This window comes from Danio rerio, chromosome 5, assembly GCF_052040795.2.
Source record: "Danio rerio strain M-AB ecotype USA chromosome 5, GRCz13ab, whole genome shotgun sequence".
Classification (NCBI taxonomy): Eukaryota; Metazoa; Chordata; class Actinopteri; order Cypriniformes; family Danionidae; genus Danio; species Danio rerio.
This window is the reverse complement of record NC_141025.1, coordinates 26,962,287-26,986,204: the sequence shown is the minus strand read 5'-3', so window position 1 is coordinate 26,986,204 and position 23,918 is coordinate 26,962,287. Positions and strand designations below refer to the sequence as shown.

General features: G+C 35.0%; 1 protein-coding gene across 8 annotated transcripts in view; it reads right to left on the bottom strand.

The window, feature by feature from the left end:
• The window catches only part of trpm3 (transient receptor potential cation channel, subfamily M, member 3), a 250,897-nt gene that overhangs the window by 104,564 nt on the left and 122,415 nt on the right, over window positions 1-23,918 (bottom strand). For all 8 annotated transcript variants that reach the window (XM_087253504.1, XM_087253505.1, XM_087253513.1 and 5 more), the window contains 4 exons: window positions 8,263-8,342; window positions 5,240-5,441; window positions 3,604-3,817; window positions 2,924-3,048 (listed from right to left, as the gene is read on the bottom strand). In XM_087253504.1, the coding sequence (XP_087109630.1) occupies window positions 2,924-3,048; window positions 3,604-3,817; window positions 5,240-5,441; window positions 8,263-8,342 (621 nt within the window). The remainder of the gene's footprint in view (window positions 1-2,923; window positions 3,049-3,603; window positions 3,818-5,239; window positions 5,442-8,262; window positions 8,343-23,918) is intronic.

The following is a 23,918-nucleotide window of genomic DNA, read 5'->3' as shown; positions in this document are numbered from 1 at the left end:
GAGAGAAACAAGTATGAGCTTGAGTATTGGGTTTCTGACACATCTTGTGCTGAAATCTTTACACTGATCAAACTTGACGCATGCATGTTAGCAGCATTAACTGTGAAAGAGATGCTGTAAAAAAAATTTAAAATCAACAATAAAATAAGTTAAATCATGATGAGACAGAATAGGTGAGCCATAACCATACAACAAACTTACGTCAAATGGTCAGAAATAACATGATACTGAATATAGTTCTGTGAAATACAATTACTCATACCATGAAACCATTTTGGTCATACTACCTACCCCTACTGCTACAAAAGAAAAAAATACTATCATCCATTTTACCTTACTGGCAGCATCATTGGAGTTGCATGAGCTACATTACATTCAATAAAATCTGATCAGTAAAATCTGATCATCATGTTGTTCAGCATGATTTGAAAATAACCCAAAGAATGTCATGTGCTTGTGTGGAATAAATGACATCTGACCATCTGTTAACAGAGTCAGATGATCAATAGCACAAATTTGCTTATTTGATTAGTGACCTAGAAATAGTACACACTGGTGTCTAATGCCAAAAACATTAGCTTTAAAACATTTACTGGGCCAGACCAGATAGAATGGTAGAAGTGAGGGTCTTGGAGAAGACAGAAGCAGTGAAGGGTGTATCGAAATCAGTGGTTATAAATAAAGAATGATTCTATCTGTGTCTCAGTTGTGCATCAGTCCCCAGAGAAACACAAACAATCTGAGGTGAAACTGAGAAGATATGTGTAGTGGCTCACACATAAATTATTTATAGCATTCTACATGATACACAATACATGCAGAGACAACATGAAAATCATCTCGTTGTAATGGAGATTCACCCTTGTGAATAAAGGGTCTAGTGAATATATCAATTAACGAAACACATTTTGTAAAATCTGCCATCACCTGAGCTGAACAAGTTGTTGCTGATCATATGGAAAGATATTAACCCATGTTCATTGTGAAAACGTACTTCTATATACATTTCTGGAGAGCACCAGATACATCCCAGGTGGCATTTTTTTTGCAGTTTTTGTTTTCAAGAATCCACCAGAAGCTGCTGTGAGATATCAAATTTATTTCGCAAGTGCTATTCGCGTTTGCTGTTCTCGCATAAATTTACCAGAGGTCACAGTGTTTGCTTTTTGAGATCTCAAATTTCTCTTGCAAGTACCATTCACACCTGCTGTTCTTGCATAAATCCACCGGAGGCCGCTGTTGACTGACCGAGTCACTGACTGACTGATCAACTAACCCATCGTTCTGCATCCCTAAACCTAACCAAATGTTTTCAAAAGCACAGATTGACCCGCCCACCCACTTCCCTTAAGACAACCGACAGTTTTAAAAAGCAATGCAGAAAAAAAGCCCTCGCCTGACTTTTACCACGTTTTCAGATTTTACCACATTCTCACCCTGTTATTTGCTTGTTTATTTTATTTTTTGGATTCTGTTTTTGTCTTACCCGCTTTCTGGAACCATTCTTTGCCAGACTCAAACCCTGTTGTCGTGGTCAACTCCTTTCTGCATCTAAAGTCCACCAACGTACATGGCAAGCTAACTAGACAAACTGGTAACAGCAGGAAAGCCGTCCATATGGAGGTAAGCGGTCAGCTGGTAAGCGCAAAAAGGAGCGTAGCATTCATTTTAAAGACTAAATGGAGCCATACATACATCTGGCTACATTATTCAAGACCTCCAGAAATGTATATAGGACTACGTTTTCAAAATGAACCTATTTTAAAAAATATACTAAACAAAAAGGGCGTAATTTTAAAAGTTTTCATCCATTCACATATTTTAAAAAAATAATTATGCCCAGATGGAAACAGGAAAACAGGGTAAAAAATTGTATATGTACACGTATGCCAATATACATATACCTATGCCCCAGACTAAGCAACAGGATACACTATTATCACAGAGGAATGCAGTAAGCATAAAGTCATTCTTCTTTAGCAATCTAAGTACCGACATAAAATATCTGATACTATATCTGATCTGGTCATCTAGTTGATTAGCATTGGCAGGTTAGGGTTAATAATAGTGCTAGTAAAATTAGCAGTACCTGAAGCACAAACACAGCTTTGCCATTTGCCATTGTTTTCTTTTACCAGTTCTTACATACTGTAAGCAGGTTCTTTCTTCTTCTTCAGGTCACATGGTTCTGTGATGTTATCATTTTCAAGAAGTGGAGATTGCCTCTCTACACGGCTATGTAAAAGGTGGCATTTTAAGACTTCGTAACCATTATCCAAAAAGTTTGTTTCAGTACAACAATAATACTGAAATTAATAGACCTAAATCCGCTGCCATGAGGATGAATCCTCAGGAATCTAAGAATGTGCCAGTGAAGTTTCCCCTCAAAAATACTTCACACATCATTTATTGTACCATGCTGTAAATGCAATTTTTTAGGGCCATAAGCAAAAACACATTTCTTTAAATGCAAATGAGTTACTGCTTTTTGTCTCAGATAGTCTGGCAACAATAAACTAAAAATCTAGATTTTTTAAAAAGTATTGTCAGTCTAATTTTCTGATTTGTTTTATGAGTGCACAGACAATGTGTACAGAAGCCAGCTCTCAGACAACACAGTGTCCATTTCTTTTCTCATCACATCAACTGTTACACACACAGATTTTCAAACACTCAAATTCACATTGGACATGGTGACAACACACTACTAACTCAAATCAACCAGGTCTCTTTTTTATTTACTAATTATTATTTACTGTGATGTGTGCATCCCCCCGAAAAAATAAATAATATAATTTGTTATAATTTGTTACCTTGTAGACATTTGTTGTACTTAAAAAGCAACATTACACTCTAAAGGAAATAGCGAGAGTAAAAAGCATAATACGTTCTCTTTTAACGTAGCTGTACTCTAGTTACTTACATCTTTGCCCACCAGGTCTTCCTGGTTCTCCACAATCCCCCAGGGGGCAATGCCGATAGTGCAGATCTTCCCTCTTGATTTGGAAGCATGATCTTTCAGAGCATCACCAACATGTCTGATGACTCCTGCAGAAGGCAGATTGGAGTATAATGAAAGATAACAGATTCGCAACGAGAGAGATGCATCAAAGATATTGAGTGAGCACACACTGAGAAAGACACTGAGATAGCACACATGATCTTTAGAGCTATTTATCCGCATGTTGTTTAGGAATTCAGATAGTATACACTCTAAAAAATGTGTTGCTTTAACTCAATGTTGGGTCAAATATGGATAAACCAAACTATTGGGGTAAAAAGGGTCATTTAAATTAATATTTGATAAGATTTCCTTATTTGTATTCTGAGCAATGCTACATTCTAAAACAATACTGGGCTGTTTTAACAGTTGGATTAAAAAGTCTAGTTTAAATTTAAATGCAAAATTATTTGATTAGATTGCCTGAATTAGATTCTGAGCAAAGCTACAGTCTACAAAATACAGGGTTATTTTAACCCAATGCTGGGTTTGTCCATCTTTGACTCAGAATTTGTTAGCGTAACACTGCTCAGAATCTTAATAGGGTATTCTAATCAGATGTTTTATTAAAGGGAACAATATATTATTCCTCTTGTACACACCAGTATTAACTCCTCCAGTGAAGATCCAGGCTCCGGTAGTCATTGCAGCCTTTATAAGACCTTTGCCGAAGACTTGCTTTAGTTTGGGCTGCAACTCAAAGTTTTGAAGTCCTCCGTGAACAGAGATGAGCAGCTTGGGAAGCTCCAGTTGCCACTCCTTTGTCATCAGATGCAGCAGTAAATCTGGTTTTGTGTCGTAAGACACTCGTACATACTGACAAAACATACAAATGAAATAAAAAATATTCAGTAGTTTGAATGAGTTGATAAAATTAAATAATTTTTAAACAAATATTTTATATTAACTATGTGTTCATTTATCTGATCAAAAATTCAGTAAAAACAGTAACTTCATACAACAGTTTTCAATGCTGTTTCATATTTTGATACATTTAAAATTGTAATTTATTCCTCTGACTCAAAGTAGAATATTTAACATCGATTACTCCAGGCTTCAGTGTCACACAATCCTTCAGAAATCATTTTAATACAGTGACTAGACCAGTGTATGACATGACCAGTGTTGCTGCTTGATAATTTTTCCAGGATTTGACTAAGTCAAACTATAACAGATAATACAGCCAGCCCACAGTTGTTATTTATTACTATGATTCAAATACTTGATCAAATTTAAACATGAACAGTTCACACAAACATGAAAATTTCCTCATCATTTACTCGCCCTCAAGTAGTTCTAAACTTTTATGAATTTCTTTCTTCTGTTAAACACAAAACAAGATATTCTGAAGGATGCTGGGAAAGCCTTTGACTTCCATAGTCAACAAAAAATACTATGCAAGTAAATGGCTGTTTTTTCCTCAAATTTTCTTCAATATACTGTATCTTTATTTGTGTTCAACAGAAGAAAGAAACTTGAGCAGATTTGGAACAAGTGGAGGATGAATAATTGTGTAACAATCTCTTTAAAGCTCATTCTTTGTCTGTTACGATCACTTCTTTTCTAACGGGATACACATATTTTCTTTGGATGAGCCTTCAGAATGTAGGAACTTGCTGTCCCTGTTAAACAACTTGATGTTCGTGATGCCACATGTACAGTATAATCTTACAGCTGCATTCACTTCATGCCGTTATTACCATAATTTGGAGATGACAGCATATGATGTTCTACTCTGAGCTGTTCATGAAAGACATTTTGCAACACTTTGAATGCCTGAACAAAATGGCTAAATAATTCTGTAATCTGTGACAGTCAGGTGGTGCAGCCATCACATAACAGAAGCTTTCAGAAAATTCCCTGTTTACCACTTGCAATTAGACGTTTTACTGAAACGTGAATGCTTTTTACTTGTTCGAATCTCATAATTATGCTAATTCCAAAATTATGTGAACACACCTTACTATCCAAATTTCTGGTACGTACTGTGATTATCAATATTCAATGTATTCCCTTTAAATAAAAATAGGTCATACCCTACATTTTGTTGCGTTGAATATCCTCTAAAATAATGCACATCACTAGTAAAATAGATTACATTTCAAACTTGAAAGCTTGACATTAATAAATGCCTTTCTGAAAGGTTCATGAATATTTGATCAGAGTACGTAATATTTTGTAGAGCTATTATCACTGTGAGTGTCAAAGCTTTATTAATAAGAGACTGAGTGCATCTACCATTGCTTTATTAGAGTGTCCTCCTCCCTGGAACTCGATGGTCCCAAAAGCGTCGGTGGGACTGAGCTGGGTGTGCTTGCTGATGGACCACTTCTCTGACAAGCTGTCATTCTTTGGCACGCGTTCTGACTTCTCATTCTGATTGGATGAGATGCTGGGGGGCAGGCCAACATGTTGACCAATTAGACGGCCACAACAGCACCTGTGACAGAAGACACAATCAGTGAGTAATTAACGGATTAGTTTAATTCCAAGTGAAATTTCTGTCATCATTTATAAATGCCGTTCTCAACCCTGTCTTTTGATCATCTTTGGAATACATTTTTAATCAAATCTGAGACATTCAGCAATTAATGTTAATACGTGTGTGAATGAAAGCCTAAATTAGATCTGTTCATATTATAAATTGAATGTTTGTTCAAAAGACTTTGATTACACCACTTGATTCATATAGATCTATTTTTTGACCTTTTAATGTTTTGAAGTGTCAGAGTTTTGAGTGACTAGACTCTCAATTGAGGGATAAAAATGTCAGATTTCATTAAAAATATAGCAATTTCAACTCAGAAGATGAACAAAAGTATCATGGGTTTGGAATAAGACGTGGGGGAGTAAATGATGACGAGTCTCATTTTGGGGTGAACAATCCCTCAATCAATTCAAGTCAAAACTGCAAGCTTCTAAATGCTATTAATCTTTGTTTCTGAGGCTTTACGATTTATATTTCAGTGCAAAATGAATTACAGAAACGCTAACATATCCTTAATGTCACTTTAAGTTATTGAATGAAGATCTAGGGCTCTATTTTAACGATAGCGAAAACGCATTAAGGGCACGTCCGAATTCACTTTTGCTAAAAATACGCTCTGCGCTCCAGCACATGGCCTAACAGGGTTGTGCTTATTCTCTTAACGAGTTATGGGTGTGTTTTGAGCATAACGTGCATTAAACCAATCAGAGTCTCATCTCCCATTCCCTTTAAAAAGTCAGTTGCGCCGCACCATGGTGCATTTGTTATATATAAATGGCAGACAGTGGAAAAACTGAATGCCTCACAAGCAAGAAAACAGTTAAACAAACCATCTCCAGAGCAGGACTCCTCTCATCAGCCTCTTTACTTAACTTTTACTCTTTACTTTATTCCTTTACTTTCATGGATAAGAAACTGATGTTGTATGCACTCCACCGTAGACATCCAGTAGCCAACATAATTAATTTAGTTGGTTAAGTGCAAAGTTTTGTTTCAAAGCTATTTGTAAATTCAGTTCTAATTTCCAGCAAATGAGTAAATGAACAAATAATAATAATGAAGTGTGGTCAAAAAACTTAATTATATCCAAACACACATCCTATACTTATGCCCCATATGCCCCAAAACCTGACAGATGGACAAATCTAAACTTGTTTTTATGAACACAAATAAAAATATGCATATCATAAATAAAACTACTAATAATAACATTATACAAAAGCAAACTGTCATGAATAAACTAAAAAAAGCCCTTCGAGAAGAAGAAGGCATGGAGGTGGTTTTTATCATGATTTTTATTCAAGTTTTTTTGTCTATTTTTATCAAGATATTTTTATTGGATTAGATATTTTTACATTTTTATCAAAAAATTGTGAATTGCTGAACATTCTGTGTGTATCAATGTCTAAGTGTTTGGACCTGCATCGGCGCACAACTAACGTGCTCTGCACTGCACTTTAGACCAGGTTTTAGTTACTCAATGGTGCGGTCTATTTCAGTTCCTCAAAATAGCAATGCGTCAACAATGCGTCTTAACACATCTCCATTCTAGACCAGCATGTGCATGAGTCCACAAAGTGGCGTGAATGGATTTGCTATTTAAACATTGTGGTGCGTAACATAAAAATTAGGGTTGCAATGGTCTGAAAACAGCAACAAATCACGCCAAACATGTCTTGCACCTTTATGCATCGGGTGTGTGATAGGACCCTAAAGCAGGTCCTATCACAAATAAATAAATATTACCTTTATAAAATACTTCGGACAATAAATGTAATTACTGTATAAAATTGACCCATATCATGACAGATGTCATATCCTGGCTTTAGTATTGCGTTATTATGGGTGTGTGATATAATGATTTTTGATCATAGATGATTATAACGTCTCCACAATCTGATTTTGATGGAATATCAAAGTATTGTACTCATTGTACGCACTGCAATAGCTACTGGACATAAATTGACATCAACTATTAACTCAGTGTAAGAGTTACACTCTCTGCAGTTTTTTATATTGACAAAAGTAAATTAGTTTCATTTGTTTTAAAGCCTTTTCAGTTAAATATTAAGAGCAAATGCAGCTTTGCTGTTTTTCCCTCAAGACCTGAGGTGAGCCTGTCAGACAGAGCCTGATTACAGGACAAGGTTCTTTTTAAAGTCTGATCATGTAAAAACCACACAAGGTTTATAAAGAAATCATGCAGGTTTAAACTACTTAAGGGTGAGTAAATGATGAAAGATTATTCCTTTTTAGGCCAACTATATATATATATGAGGTAAAAAAACAACAACAACAAAACATTTATTTGTATATTTGTTTATTCGATTTATTAGATGCTACTGCTAAATACACATACTGTATGTTAAAGATAAGCCACTGTTTGTTTTATTTGTATGTGTATTTGTAATGTGAGTCTTTGTTCTTTCATTAAAAACATTACACATATATTTATTCAGCGTTTTTTTATTATAATTATTATTTGATGTTTTTTTACCTTGTAAGGTTTTGTTTTTAAAAGAAGTGAATTAGTTTGGCTGCATTACTCAGATGACTTTTAGAATAATAAAACCAACATCAAAAAGAATTGGGATAAAATCATGAATCATGTATTCTTCAGGAAAATATCGTGTTATAATATTTGCAATTTCATCTACCCCTATGTGATACGTATCACATAGTGACATTGCTGGTGACGCACAGCCCTAACATTTACTTCCTGCAGTTTTGTTATTGTATGTATACAGAAAATGTCAGTAGATGTTGTACTCACCTATGGTGGTCTTTGGTGCTTACAATAATGTGCACACATTCTCTCTTGCTGAACGCTCTTTCTATCCATGATTTCTGTGCCTGGGGAGAAACACAACGGGTATAAGTAACAAAAATCATTAAAGGGAGAAATGTCTGCTTTCTGCATCTGCACTGCTTTATCAAGGCTGTATAAATAACTTTGAATAGTGTGAGAATGTTTCAAACAAACGCCAATGTCACACGTATGCAATGCTTCATTACTTCACAACTGTTTCAAAACATTTTGATATTTTAAAAGGTCTCACTGACAAATCACTGAACAAGGGTATAGTATAAGTGTAGTGTTTACCTGGTTTATAGAGTTTAATAAATAGTTTTGTTGAGAGTTTTCATTCATTCATTTTCTTTTAGCCTTAGTCTCTTTGTTAATCTGGGGTCGCCACAGCAGAATGAACCGCCAACTTATCCAGCATATGTTTTTACTCAGAGGTTGCCCTTCCAACTGCAACTCCTTTCTTGGAAACATCCATACACACTCATTCAAACTCACACTACGGACTATTTAGCCTACCCAATAATGACCATAATGACCATAATGCTCATATTATTTCTAAAAAGTACTCTATGAAGTACTCATGTTCTCATGTACTCAAGTTTCTTCTTCTTTGAACAAAAAAAGATATGGACTGCAGTTAACCAGACAGTCTGTACAGTATGTTGTCTTAATTTGAGAGTCAAGATGTACCATCAACAGTTTTGTTAACAACATTAAAAATAATTAAGGTACTAATGGAAAATCTTCAGTTTTCAGGCAAACTACGAGGAAGTTATTTTGAGCATTTTAAAAGTTTAAGATGTAAAAACTTTGCTAAAATAAACACCTTATAACTATAGCACACTGACTGTTTCTAAATGTTGCATAATTCATTCTAACATTGTAATTTTTTTTTTAAATTACACAACACAAAAAAGTTATACATACACTATCAGTCAAAAGTTTGGGGTCAGGTTTTTTTCATGCTTTTTTTTTTTTTTTTTTAGAAACAATCCGTTCATCAAAGTGGCATTTATTAAATGTAAAAAAAACAGTTCAAATGTTAAATATTTATTAAAATGTTAAATGACTGCTTTCTTACTGTATGTAGTTTCAAATGAAATTAATAATCCGGTCATTATTGCTTTTAATTACTATTACAAATTATAATAATAATAAATATTAGAGTGATTTTTGAAGGACCCTGTGACTCTGAAGACTAAAGTAATAAAGCTGAAAATTCAGCATTAAAATGACTGGAATAAATGATCTAATTAAACGATAAACTACTTTTGAACAATTATTTTTTTAGTGCAAAACATTTCACAATTTTACTGTTTGTACTGTATTTTAAAGAAATAAATGCAGCTTTGGTGAGCTGGATAAGCTTATTTAAACATTAAAAAATCCTACTGAGCCCAAACCTTTGACCGGTAGTATATTTCTACCTTTAAAGGCCATAACGGTCAAATTGACCTCTACTTTTTCTCATGCCTTAGAATATGTCAACTTTCTACTTAAAAAAACAAAACTTTCACAAAACAAAAACATAACTTTACTTCAGAAATGTCTTTTAAACAACATTTTTACAGTGAAAAAACATTGCTCACCTGCTTGCTGGACAAACTAAGGTACACATCTACATAGTTTGTCTAGTAACTCGTACACAATTATAGACTATGTTACAAAAGTATTGTATTTTTAAAAAAATTATTTTAAATTTTTGTATTATTTATTAGCAACACACACTTTATCAGGGGTCACAAGAGTGGAATGGACTGATAACTAACTGCTAACTGAATTAATTAATTGCAATTATTGCTTTCTCAGCATTTGTCATGTGTATTGACAATATTGTGAGTTTAACAAGCATGTTAATAAAAGGAATCAGAAAAAAGATTCGGAAATGTTCATTTCCTGCTGGTAATAAAGAGTATTAAAGGTCAAGCATTTATTAAATGAACATACTGTCTTTTTGCATGAGTGATTTGCTATAATTCAACACAACAGCAGCACCATCTGTGAACGCACCTCAAAAACAGCAAGTGGTTACACAGACACTTACCCCACAACTAGACTTCCTACAGTTCCCCATGACTCTTATAAAAAGCTCGCCTGAGGGATAGAGGCTTCAGCTTTTACAGGGAAACCCTCATGTGATGATTCAGTGAATCCAGAGCGCATCAGTGACCACCCACATTCACACATCGTTACGCCAACATGAGCATGGATAATGTCGATCTGACTGAACTCAATGGATTCTGACAGAACTGCTGTGAGAACTGCTCCATGCTGTGGTGTTGGTCAAAAGCGATGCATTAACCTTTTCTCTTTGAGGTCTGAGAGACCCTAAGGCCACTTAAATTGCTTTGAAAACATGCTTAAGATTTAAATTAGATTTACACCTCACAACCTTAACTAATCTTTGAGAACTAATTAGAAACAAATCTGATTACATGTTTGTGTTTTCATAAGTTTCAGAGATATTAGTTATAGAGTACAAACAAATGTTAGAGCATCAAAAAATATTAACAATAGTAGTAACGATAATTCTAATGTTACGTATTTTATTTCAACTAGATTTTCATTTGGTTTGCCTGGTACTAAAATGCAATAACTGTAAAGTGTAATCTAGTGTAATATGCAAAATTATCATGATTATTTTTTTTACACTTTCATATCTTTGGAGACTTTCAAACCAAGCTACAATCAAAAGAACATGAAGCCAGATGTGCTAAAATTAGCTTTCAAGGAAAGAGAAGTAAAATAGTTTGTCAGGTAACACAAATTATACAACCAACTGGGATCCCTAGGTGTGATATCTGTGTAATTCTGCTCAAGTGTGTTATTGACATAATCACTTTAGTCTTTAATGTGATAAAGCACCAGGTACGCTGTTTCAGAGTCCACGGGAGATATCAGAAAATGCAGAACACATTCAAAGCAATGACTAGTTGAAGAGACCTCATAAACTTCACATACTCTTTTTTTCTCTCTCTCTCTCTCATCAAGCTTGTGAGTGTTGACATGATTTGCAGGGATCTCCAGTCGCAGCAGAGAGCTGCCAAAAGCTTGTGGTGTAATTAAGATTTGTCCTCAGGATTTGCCCCCTGAGAAGCAAAGAGCAGATTTGCTCCTTGTTGGAAATATCTCAGCATCTATAGGGGATCTGTGCCAACAGGTAATGTTATGGATGCTGGAACATTTGGCCTGGCAGACAACAAAAGGCAAAAAGCAAAAAAATCGAATAAATAAAAAAATAAACGATTTTGATCAGGCAGCATTATCTAACTGCCTTTCAAAAAGGCATGGGCCAGTGTAAGATTCTGACGGTATGATAAACTTGCATAAAAATATCATGGTTTCACAGTATTGTTGTTACTGCTCTAAAATATGCTCATGTTAAATGTCTGGGTAGAAATTAAAACCTAAACATTTTTGAGCATGTTTCCCCCTTTGAACATTTTTGAACATATTTGGTTAAAAAATTCAAGTGACTTCAGCTGTCTTCATTAGTTTCAAAAACACAGATTTCTTTACAATTTAAAATGGCATCTTTGAATATCTTTTATGCTGAAGATACTGTTGTTCTAAAAGAAAAAAAAAAACATAAATAAAAAGATCTTACATATACCATGGGGGCGGTAAAGCAGAACATTTTGGCGGCTTAAAAACCTTGACTTCCAAATTGCATTACAACTTGAAAATGGTTATCGTCCCGTGCTTACCTTCAAACTAATGAAGGCCAGTTCTAGGATGTGATACAAAAACTACAAAATAAAAAGTGCACCCTTTCAGAAAACCCTGTTCAGATGTTAATCATGTTAAAATCTTTAATAAGTGAAACATGTTAAATGTTTTATTTTTAAAAGTTATTTTTTAACGTGAAAATGTTCTTAAACCGTATGTATTACACTTTTTCCATTTTATCTTTTAGTTAATCAAAGCGACTTACAAATAAAGGGTTACAGAGCACAATCCAACAGGGCTCAGTTGACAGAAATACAAACAACTTGAGAAAATGAAGAAAACCACAAGCCATCTAACAATTCAGATTTTTTCCACCTGCAATTCAAGTAACACTCAGAAAATCACCTTTATTTCTAGCAACACACAGTTAGTCACTTGGATATTTAGTCTTTCTTGCAATTTTGACTTTATATCTTGTAATTTAGCTTTTTGCTCTCTGTAGTCTCAGTTTACATCTTGTAATTCTGACTTTTATTCTCAGACATGCAACCATAGAGTTATTTCTCAATTACATATAAAGTGTGTAGGTTTTGATTTAAAGATCCTGGCTTTATTTCTGAGACTTGTTAGATTTAAACATTTCCGATGGAAAAAAATACACCTTAATCGTAAAATAAAAAGGGAAAAATATCGAGCAAATACAAGCTGAAAAAATTAAAATGCAAAAAATTAAGTTTTGCTTGGGAATACATTTCTGTGTACACTTTCAGAAATAAAGGTACGTGAGCTCTCACTGGGGTGGTACCTTTTCAAATGGTACACATTTGTACTTGAAGGGTCCATATTGGTACCTCAAAAGTATATATTAGTACCTAAAAAATTTAAGAGGAACACTTTTGTACTTTTTAGGTACTAATATGTACATTAATAGGTATTAATACAGAATTTGTAGGTACAAATTTGTACATTTTCAAAAAAAGCTTGCGTACCTTTATTTCTAAGAGTGTAATATGAAGATATTGGTATCTAAAAATAATATTAGATATTGCTTGGTTGGGACTTATGAGGCTGCACATTAATAGATTTGCTCTTCCATGATTGGACTTTCAGTAGTAAAAATTATACCACACTGAACTAAACTAAACTGAATTTCAACTCTAAAAACCGGACTGACACAGTTTTACTCTACTAGTATTTCTATGTTAAGCTGCTTTGACACAATCTACATTATAAAATCACTATAGAAATAAACATGAATTGAATTGAATTTATATTTCACAACAAAGTCAAGCTTACAGAAGTGAAGCAGTCCAAAGTTGGTGATAATTCCAACAAAATCTGACAAATTGATTGACTTTATGATTAAAAATTATGATTAAAAATAGGCACAATATTGCACCTAATGTTTCAGAAAAAATAGCTATTACTTCAAACTGTTATAATCAATTGTGTTATCATTTTATTTTAATATTATATTTATGATAGGTTGAATTACTATATTGTAAAATTAAATCAATGGAAATTACCTTCTCTTTACGCCATCTTCATCAATAAATCCAGCATTCAGATTCCCATACTTATTGTCAATCCCACAACATTCACAGCCACAGCTTCTTCCCTGTTGAAAAGCCCAGGGAGCTCACAGACCAAACATGCATGCTGAACTTGAATATGTTGTGTTGAGACTTTGGGTTTAATCCCCTTCCAAAAAAAAAAAGTTGGGACGCCCCCCTCCAATTCTGCTCCGCTAACCCAATTTGACACCGCTAGAACAACAAAAACCTCCCAACAGTGTCATCCAAATGGGAACATCCATGTTTCTATTTCTCACATTCCTCCAAACAATGTGACACATGCGAACACTCTTTACTAGAAAAGGTTGTCTTGAAAAATCAAAAGTGCAGTTGTGGCCGCTGTGTGTCTTGTTCACTGCAGGGCTTGTCACAATCAACTCACACTTCTGAGCGTCAGCAAAATCCTCAAACAACACTAACAACGAATAATACGGGGGAGGATCAAAGTGTCGCTTGGTCCAGCGAAGATGAACAATAGCCATCTCCTTGTTTTTTTTGACATATGGTAATTATAACAGCCCTGCCGAACTTACGCAACACCCCCACCGTATTTACTAAAATAACGCGCAGACAAACACAGCAGCAGAGCACTGATACACCACCTGTCACCTGAGTGAAAAGATGTCAGTCTGAGCTGAGACAGATGGAATACACTGAGCTGTCCGTCAGCTTTCTCCTCGCGCTTGAGGAGCTCAGAGACTGACGGGACAAAAGCCCATTGTGAAGGTGAGACCTCAAGTTATCCACTATATATTATTGGAGCTAATTTTAGCATAGCACACATATAATGCTAATTTCTTCTAGTGTGGATAGAGGCTAGGCTGAAAGTATGTGAAGCTTAGAAAGCATTGTTTTTGATATTGATATTCATAAAGTCATGCAGTAAAATGTTTTCTTTAAAGTCTCAGGTTGTGTTATTTGTATATTACCATTTCGTTTATTGCTTGATACAGAACACCAGGATAATAATACTAATCTAATTACATCTGAACAATACATAGTTTGAGCATTTTTATTGCATCGTGTGTATCCCCAATAGTCACATCGCAGGACTAGTAAAAGATAAAATATATTATACAATTTTATTTTTTAAATATTTATATAATGATAATCATGTTATTACACATTTGATGGTTCAATTTCTCTACTTGAATACTGTTAGACTCCACAGAAAACCATAAAACATTTTTGGCTTGCAATTTATTATAATTTATGCAGATGCTCTGCATATAAAAAGACTTGATCATCCCAGTTGATCCAAAAGATTGAAATCTTTCCAAAAAGAGCTATTAAAATCATCATTATATTCATATTGCAAGATATATAACAGTAAAACTAAATATTGAATATCGGTATTTCCACTATTATCCACCCCTAATTATAATACAATAGTATATATTATATATTATACTTTTATAAAATAATAATATATAATAGTATGCATATAATATATGTTTGACGAGCCCCGCCTTCTCACGAATGCATACAAGAAGGAAGTGTAAAGGGCACATATCACAACATTCAGTCCAGTAATTTATTTGATATTATCAAAAAATATAGACAGCAGCCTCTAGTGGATTAGTCATCACAAGCTGCAAACGATACATCACCAGCAACATATTTTGCTGGAGAGCGGAATCTGCCGATAATCACATTTTATGACTCGATCAGTACTCGCTTAACTGGCCGATCGCATGAATCGATCGTAGTGTTAGTTTATGGGTTTACAAGCAGAGGAAGATGCATTTTAACCTCTTAAGTATCAAAAATGCACTCCAAACATGTTGAACTATTCTTCCATCATTTGCAATGTTTCCAAATTACATTATTTGTCATTTTACCAATTTTTTTTATCAGTTTAATCTATTATCTTCTGTAAAGCTTCTTCTGACCATGACGTGTCCACACTAAATGGTTATAAGAGACGTGTTTAAGGGATTATATGCCACATCTTGCATTTATTCTTTTAGGAAAGGAGAAAGCTCCACTTAAGAATCATACTTAGAGAGAAAATGTGCTTTATGCAGTGTTAAAGGTGTGTAAACCTTCAAGCATCAGAATTGGTAATCGGTATTGGGCGATCACCATGATAAGTAATTAATACTCAGTATCGGCTCCAAAAATCTGATCAGAGCATCCCAATATTTTACATTTTGCTAAAATATTCCTGGGCACACACTCCTAATTTTTACTTTAAATTTTTTACAATATTATACTTAATAGCACAATAGGCATATTTACAGGAATGAAAAAACATTGAAACTTCAAAACTGAATACGAAAAGAGAAATATAAAAAGTACTGACTAATTCACACTAATAATAACATCTGCAACAGTCACTCAATGATCCTAAAATAATACATAAATAAATAGTATGAATATGAATTTGGATTGTGGGAGAAACTGGAGCAAATCCACGCAAACATGGGAAGAACGTGCAAACTCCACACAGAAACGCCAACTGGTCCTGCCCCTGGACTCGAACCAGCAAACTTCTTGCTGTGAGGCAACATTGCTAACCACTGAGCCACCATGCCACCTTAAAAATGATATGATACATTAAAATATTAAACACATTTAAGTATCAGCTTAAATTTTGATACTGCTTTAAATGAAAATGTGAAGGCAAAATCAATGTTTTGAAAGGACCAAAGAGCAACATTTTACACTACATTTGGCAATGAACCAATGAAGGAATGACTTATAATTTCATCAGTATAATAAGCGTTCTCTTTTCAGTTCTCTTTTAAGTCACTCTATTGCTCCAGTATTTTGAATAAGTGTCAGTGGCACCTTCAGTCTCGGCCACTGCTCTCTGGCCCGGCCCCTGCTGATGTGTTAGGATCTTAATAAAGGCACTCCACTGAGAGTTCATTTAATGTAGATTAGAGCTTCATTTCCCCACTGTTTAGCCTAATTAAAGCCTCTGCAGATTAGTTAAAGACTGTTTATACAGGGCCATTTCACGATAGAGTACTGGCATCATCTATAAATCACAGAAGAGCTCTCCATATGCGAGCGAAGGAGAGATCAGTGCACCTGGACAGGGAATAGAGAGAGCGACTCAGGTTAAACGCTGTAAGATTAATAATTTAATTTGAGGATAATTGCCATCAGCACTCATTGCTGCGCTATATTTCCAGGTAATGTTCAATTTGCCTGTGATCCTGGGAAGCGGCAAAAATAAACGGCACACGGGCAAGATAAGCATCAAAGATTAACTAATATGTTACATAATCGGCACTGTACATGAAATATGAAAATCTGTGCACCGCTGCTATTCTGAAGTTTGGAGTTGGTAGGGTTTTGAGTTGGTAGGTATAAGTCTATTTTGATCTTTTAAAAAGTAATGTTGTGAAAGCATTGTTATAAAAAATATTTCTAATAAATATTAGCATGAAAATGGCAGAGGTGATAATCCTTCTGAATACATTTTATTATAATTAGCTGTTTTGTTGATCAATGAATATTTTGTGTTACTAATGAGACATCAACATTGCTTCAGATTTTAGGGGAAAATTATGCAAACTGTTTTAAAGATTTTTTTCATGAATAGAAAATTCTATAAACAGCATTTATATACTATGCATTATAAATGTCTATGTTGTCACTTTTGATCAATGTCTTGACTAAGGCTGGCATGATAAACGATACCACATCAAATCACGATAAAATGTATTGATAATAATGCTTTGGACATTTTTACTCTATATTAATCTAAGAAACAACAACGGGAATCTAGAAGTCTGTTGATAATAGAGATGCACCGATTTTTCTACCGCCAAAATTGGTTATTGTAATGTGAGGTGGACGCTGACAAAAAAGGTGCAGATCCAAATGCAGGTTTTTTGAGAATGGTCAGGCAAGCAAAAAGTCATAACAGGAACAAACAGATGTATACGGGCAATCCAGAGGCGGGGTCATAAATAGGCGGATGGTCAAAAGGCAGGCAGCAGACAGGAATAAACAAACAAACAAGACAAAGATCAAAAGACAGAAAAGCAAGGCAAAGCAAAACGCTTTGCAATGTTCACAGATACAGTTAAACAAGACTCAGCATGAAATGTGTGTGTGTGCGCTGTGTTTAAAGTCCCTGTAATTATTCTTTGACAATCCTCTAGCTGTGTGTTTGCAATCAGGAACCTGTGTGAGTGTGTGTGGTGCATGACTGGAACTTGTAGTCCATATACTGGTGAATTTCTTGTCAGTTATAAGTAATAGTTATTGCTCAATATAGAAAATAATTAATCGATATAGCATTTTTGACACCACCCAGCCCGCCTCGCATTACTACTAGATTAAAATATTACAGTTACAGTGTTATTACAGTATGATCTTTAATTAATAGACAAATAAAGTGTACGTTCCAACAGTTGAGCAGTTCAATTTAACTTAAGGTGTAAAACATAAAATATTAATTATTCAATTATAAACTTAAATTTTATTGTGTGTAAATTAATAATGTTGCAAACTGTAAATCATAAGAATCCAAAAACAAACAAACAACTCCTTAAATGACCTTCAGCACAATTGCACCTCATACTGTATTTATGACGGGTATGTGAATTTATATATTTATTCATAGATGATCGTTTGTACAGCCATTGTATTTGTATCTATCCCAAGCAAATAGGGCTGAAGTTTACGGTGGATGAGATCATGGCAATCTTCTTCAGGCATTGAAATAACTGTAAATTGATTTTAGAGCCTCAGTAGAGGACAGATCAAGACATTTTCACAAGAAAAAAGGCGGCACAAGAAAAGGCTTTTCCATTCCATTAGGTCTGGAGTCAGCTGAAAGCTTTTAGATGCTGCAAGGTCACATAGAGGTAAGATGAATTTACATGGAAAATACAATGCAGAAATTTGCATAGAAAACTTACCGCTTGATTACCACTATCAGATGTATATGTGCATACAGTAGATACCCTACTGTACATGTAGATGTTTGTAAAATATCTGCAAAGTCTCACAAGGTCTGTGTAGTGCACAATAAACATAAATACTGTCACTTCAGCGCAATGCAATGGCGCAGTAGATAGTGCTGTCGCCTCACAGCAAGAAGGTCACTGGTTCGGGCCTCAGCTGGGTCAGTTGGCGTTTCTATGTGGAGTTTGCATGTTCTCCCTGCGTTAATGTGGGTTTTTACCAGGTGCTCCAAATTCCCCCACAGTCCACAGACGTGGTACAGGTGGATTGGGTAGGCTAAATTTTCTGTAGTGTATGAGTGTGTATGGATGTTTTCCAGAGATCGGTTGCAGCTGGAAGGGCACCCGCTTTGTAAAACAGATAAGTTGGTGGTTCATTTCGCTGTGGGGGCCTCGGAATTATAAAGGGACTGAGCCAAAAAGACAATGAATAAATAATTGAATGACTGTCACCTCAATAGAAAGAATCAAATCTAATAAAATCAAATCTCACTTCTCATCAAAATGAAACTCTTTTTGCACACGCCTACATAAAATAATGCAGAATTATGAGTTTAACCACTGAGATGAGATTTTGAAGTGTTTTCCATTTTTTCAGCACTTTAAAAACTTTAGAAATCATGCTGTAATGCAAGGACAAAAAGTTGGCAAAATAAAATTAGTAACAGAGATCACTAACATTTTCTCCTCTTATCATTTACAAACAACTTTTACACAGGCAAATTAAGAAAAGTGCATTTACATCATCCAAAACAACAACAACAAACCTTTCAACATTTTAATTCACTCTGGCTCATTAGAAATACAAGCCTCAGCCCATATTTTTGTAAGTGTAAAATGCGTTACACAGGTTACATTTTGTTGCATGTTTCAGATTACAATTTTTATTTAATACTTTTTTATTTATTCAAGGATATTTAACTAAAAAAAAATTTGTGAATCTGATATACGTTACGGTGCATTTTGATATACGTTTCATAGAAACAATCTTCTTGTACACATACATGAGAAGGCAGGGCTTGTCGTACAGATCACCTAGCAATTTACTGACCTAAACTTATCCCAAAACCCAGTGTTTTCAAAAGTAAATTTAAGGAATAAGTACATTTAGTGCATTTACACATAGTTTTACCTTAATATTACATTACTTTTACCTCTTTTTGTGGAACTGTGCTTCACCAAACTCAAAATTAAACACCACAAGTACAATACTGTACAAAGTGAAAAACCAAGAAAATTGACAATGCCAGAAAAGTTGTCCATATGGAGATAGACTGGTGGGGCAAAGCATTCGTTTATAAAACATACATACTGTTAAGTTGTTTCAATGTATTTATTTGGTGTTGTGCAAATAATTGCATGAAAATAATTATTTATGTCAACAATATGAATGTGAAAATATCATTAGTGTAAAAAGGAACACAAGTTGTTGGCTTGATACTGCTCTGTAGCATTTATTTTACCTAGGAACTGCAGTCCAACTTATGTTGAAGTACATTTTTTGGGGATTTCACAAAAATGTAGGCTGAAGCATGTATTTCCAATGAGCCTGAATTGGTTTTAATGGTAAACAACTTGACTAACAATCCACCTAAAATTATTTTGGTAGTATTAAAACTATTTAAACTAGTTAGAGCTTGTCTATTTTAGCCAGGAAAATAACATCTCTGATCTCTGATCTGTATTTAAACCTGTTGTGTTAAAAACACTACACTGTGCCTTTGCGCAAATTCAATTAGGCACTGACATGACTTTACAGGCACAAATAGCCACACTAACAGAGACAGAATTTCTGTCACATGCAAGCTCAGTATCTGTCTATATAATCTACTCGGGGCTACCAACCCCTGTTCGCTTTGACAGGCGCTGAGACAATTGTCTCCTGCTCTTTTCCTTTTCAGCATCCTGCGGCTTAGCTGCTCAGTTTGGCATGAAAACAAGCGGGGGATCAGGCCATCCCTGAGAGATATGTGTGTACTCGTGTGTGTCTGTGATCTTTGTGTGTGTAATAAACCCAGTCTTAGTAAATGGCCTAAACGGTTTGTTCTGTGGTCAACTAAACATTTCAAAACATTGCATCTTTGCAGGGTTTAAAAAAGAGGAATATTGCCCAGAGTTACATCATGTGCCAAAGATTATTTACAGAATGTCCAAAGTTGATGGGATTCAAAACAAACCTTTTTTAAATGTTGAAGAACTTGTAGAGCATAAAGTGATGAAGCAATGCATTTGCAAATATTTAAAAAGACAAACCCTAAGAGTCGCAATCGCAGCCTTTACCTACACCTGACATAACTTGCATTTTGCAAGCATTATAAGCAGATATTTTTTTTGTTGGAATTCATATATTGCAGGATTGTGAGAAGTTAGGACTACATGATAGACTCCTAATTGCAAGAAATGTCACCAGTCTGAAGTAAAAGTCAGAGAGATGTAAAAACTGAGGACTGCAAGAAATATGTTTGTCTCAAAATCCTGAGATTTTTAAAAAAATGAGAATTGTGTGACATAAAATCATAACTGTAAGGAAAAAGTTGACATAAGCTGCAATATACTGTCATTGCAGCAGCGAGATGGACTTTTTTGTGTGTATTTGTATATTAAAGCACTTGTTTTGCTCCGTCTTGGACTGCATGCACAGAGTGAATAGATTTGGAAGTGATTTCATGTCATGAAGTCAGCTTGACAGATCACTGTGTAAAAAGTGGAGCATAATGTGCATCACGTTTTTATGATCTTTTTTTTTTAAAATGCAAAACATGCAAAAGAAGAAATGTAAGTAAATTTGAATTTACTTGTATTGTATTGTGTATTCTGCTAAAATAATCAAATACTTTTCAAAAAATGTTGCACCTGCCTTTTAATACAGGATCTATACTAGAATTTTCTAAATACTAAAATGGCCATAGCAGCATTCCAACTGGTCATACCAACCCAGGCTCATTATGGATACGTAACCCTGTATAAATTTCTGAAGAGCGTGAAATTAATTCAAGGAGGTGTGTTTTTTGTTTTTGTGAGTACACCAGAGGCCACTGTGTGCGCTTTTTCAGATCTCAAATTTCTCTTGCGAGTGCCATTTGCACTTGCTGTTTTCGCATAAAATTACCAGAAGCCGATTGTCGACTGACTGATTTACCAAGCAACCAATCGCCCAACCACTCCCTTCCCTAAACCCATCCGACAGTGTTTTTTTAAAAAGCACAGATTGACCCAATCACACCCTTCCCCAAATCCAACTGACAGTGTTTTCAAAAACAATTCAGTAAATGAAAAGCACTCGCCTGATTTCTCACCCTGTTATTTACTTGTTAATTTTATTTTTTGCCTTTTTTTTTGTTTGTTTTACCTGCTTTCTGGAACCGTTCTTTGATGGGCTTGAACTCCATCATCGCGGTAAACTCCTCTCTGCATCTCAAATCTGCCGACATACGTGGTGAGCTACTTGGCAAACTGGTAACATGAAGAAGCCGCCGACACAGAGGTAAGCGGTCAGCTGGTAGCGTGAAAATAAATGAGCTAGTACATAATTCACACTCTGCTGAAATGTGTACTGGGTACATTTTCACAATGAGCTTGTGCTGGGTTATACAGTATAAGACTGTATCAAATAGAATTTTTTGTTACACCATATTTACATTTTAAGCTTCAAAAGAGATTTTAGAATTCGGTTTTGAATGTCTGTCATCATATTTATTAAAGTCATCACCCAACAAATACAGTCTTTTTTTGTAATTTAGCCTATTACTGTGTAGAAGTTACTAGACTGTAGACAAATGTATGTACCACACTTTGTATGGCAAGCGATAGAGCAAAGGTTTTCACCATTGCAAAAATATTGTTTTTGAAAGCCAAATATTTTTGCTATAAGAAGGTAATTTTTTTGTTATCAGAAAGTTGCTAGAGAGTTCACAGAAGAGATTAGAGTGGACAATTTTATAAGTTCACTTTGTCCTTTATGACCATCCAAGGTGGAAATACTCAAATCTTGTGTTTTTTTTTATTTTAACAAAATAACAATGAAAGAAATATACACACATTTAGGAAAAATGATGGTACTAATACAGTTAAATAGGTGTTTTTAAACAAAGTTCTTAAATTACAAACTATAAACATTTTAGTGTAATTAATAGTGTTAATATGGATTTTAACCACATTTATTGCCACATTTTAGTAAAGTATACAATCATACAGCGGTATGACACATGAATGTGCCCCACGCAGGTTTTTGCATCTCGATTATACACACTATGAACAGCAGCTATGCTATCTATTCTCTTTATTCTCTATTTCCACCTGGGGATACTCATCCAGAGGGCTTCAGGCTATGCAGCGCCACTGATTCGATCCAAGACCAGCGACGAGATGATCCCAAGGTTCCATAATCCTGGACTATGCCGTATCCTGAGCAGCTGCTGTGGTGGTCAATGAAGAGTGGAGAGCATGTGATTGATTCCTGTGACGCTCCAGGGACATACGAGTCTTTGCTGAGGTCCAGCATTCTAAGGCCTCTGGCGCCTATATTGCAGCTCTGCACAAGACATTTGGCCATATGAGAAATGGTCGTACCCAACTGAGTCTGGTTTCTCTAGAGGTTTTTTAATTCTTCACTTTTTCCAAATTTTTTTTCCTCGCTGCTGTCGCCACTGGCCTGCATGGTTTGGGATCTGTAGAGCTGCGCATCGATTGATTTGCTCTTTAGTATTTGGACTCTCAGTAGTAATTATTAAACACACTGAACTTAGCTAAACTGAACTTATCTTAAACACTGAAATCTGAACTACACTGTTTCAATTTACTATGATCTTGTGAAGCTGCTTTGACACAATTTACAATGTAAAAGCGCTATGCAAATAAAGGTGAATTGAATTGAATCAATGGCATATTTGTAAAAGCAGCCATACTGTATTGATAGCTGTTTATAAATACAGGTGCTATAAAAAAATTTTAAAAAACTGTGTTTATTTTTAATGCGCTGCCATAAATCCCATGTATCTTAAAGCACTGAGATTTAATTATGGATGTGCTGGCATTCCACAAGCACAGCGGTGCTCTGAAGCCAATTCAATCAGCATTCGATTTCATACATACAGGGTCTCCTGGCTCACACAGAAGTGCCGTATTACCTGAGAAACCCGAGCAACCTCTATCAAACAAAGGCTAACTAACATAAGCTGGTATAAAATCCTGCGGTTCCTGAGAAATGCAAATCCCAGTAGGCAGAATCGGATTAGCCTGTATAAAATAATGACCACAACTTGGCTGAGGCTCTCCTTAAAAGAATTGAAGAATATCACATGATATAAGGGGAAAGGTAGATAAAAGAAGTTGCAGACTATGGGCAAAATGTGTGTGGATGCAAACAAGTGTGTGCGTGTGCGTGTGCGCTGAAAGGGGAAAGCGATAGTCACACATAAGCAGTAATTGAGTGACTAAAGCAGGGAGACAG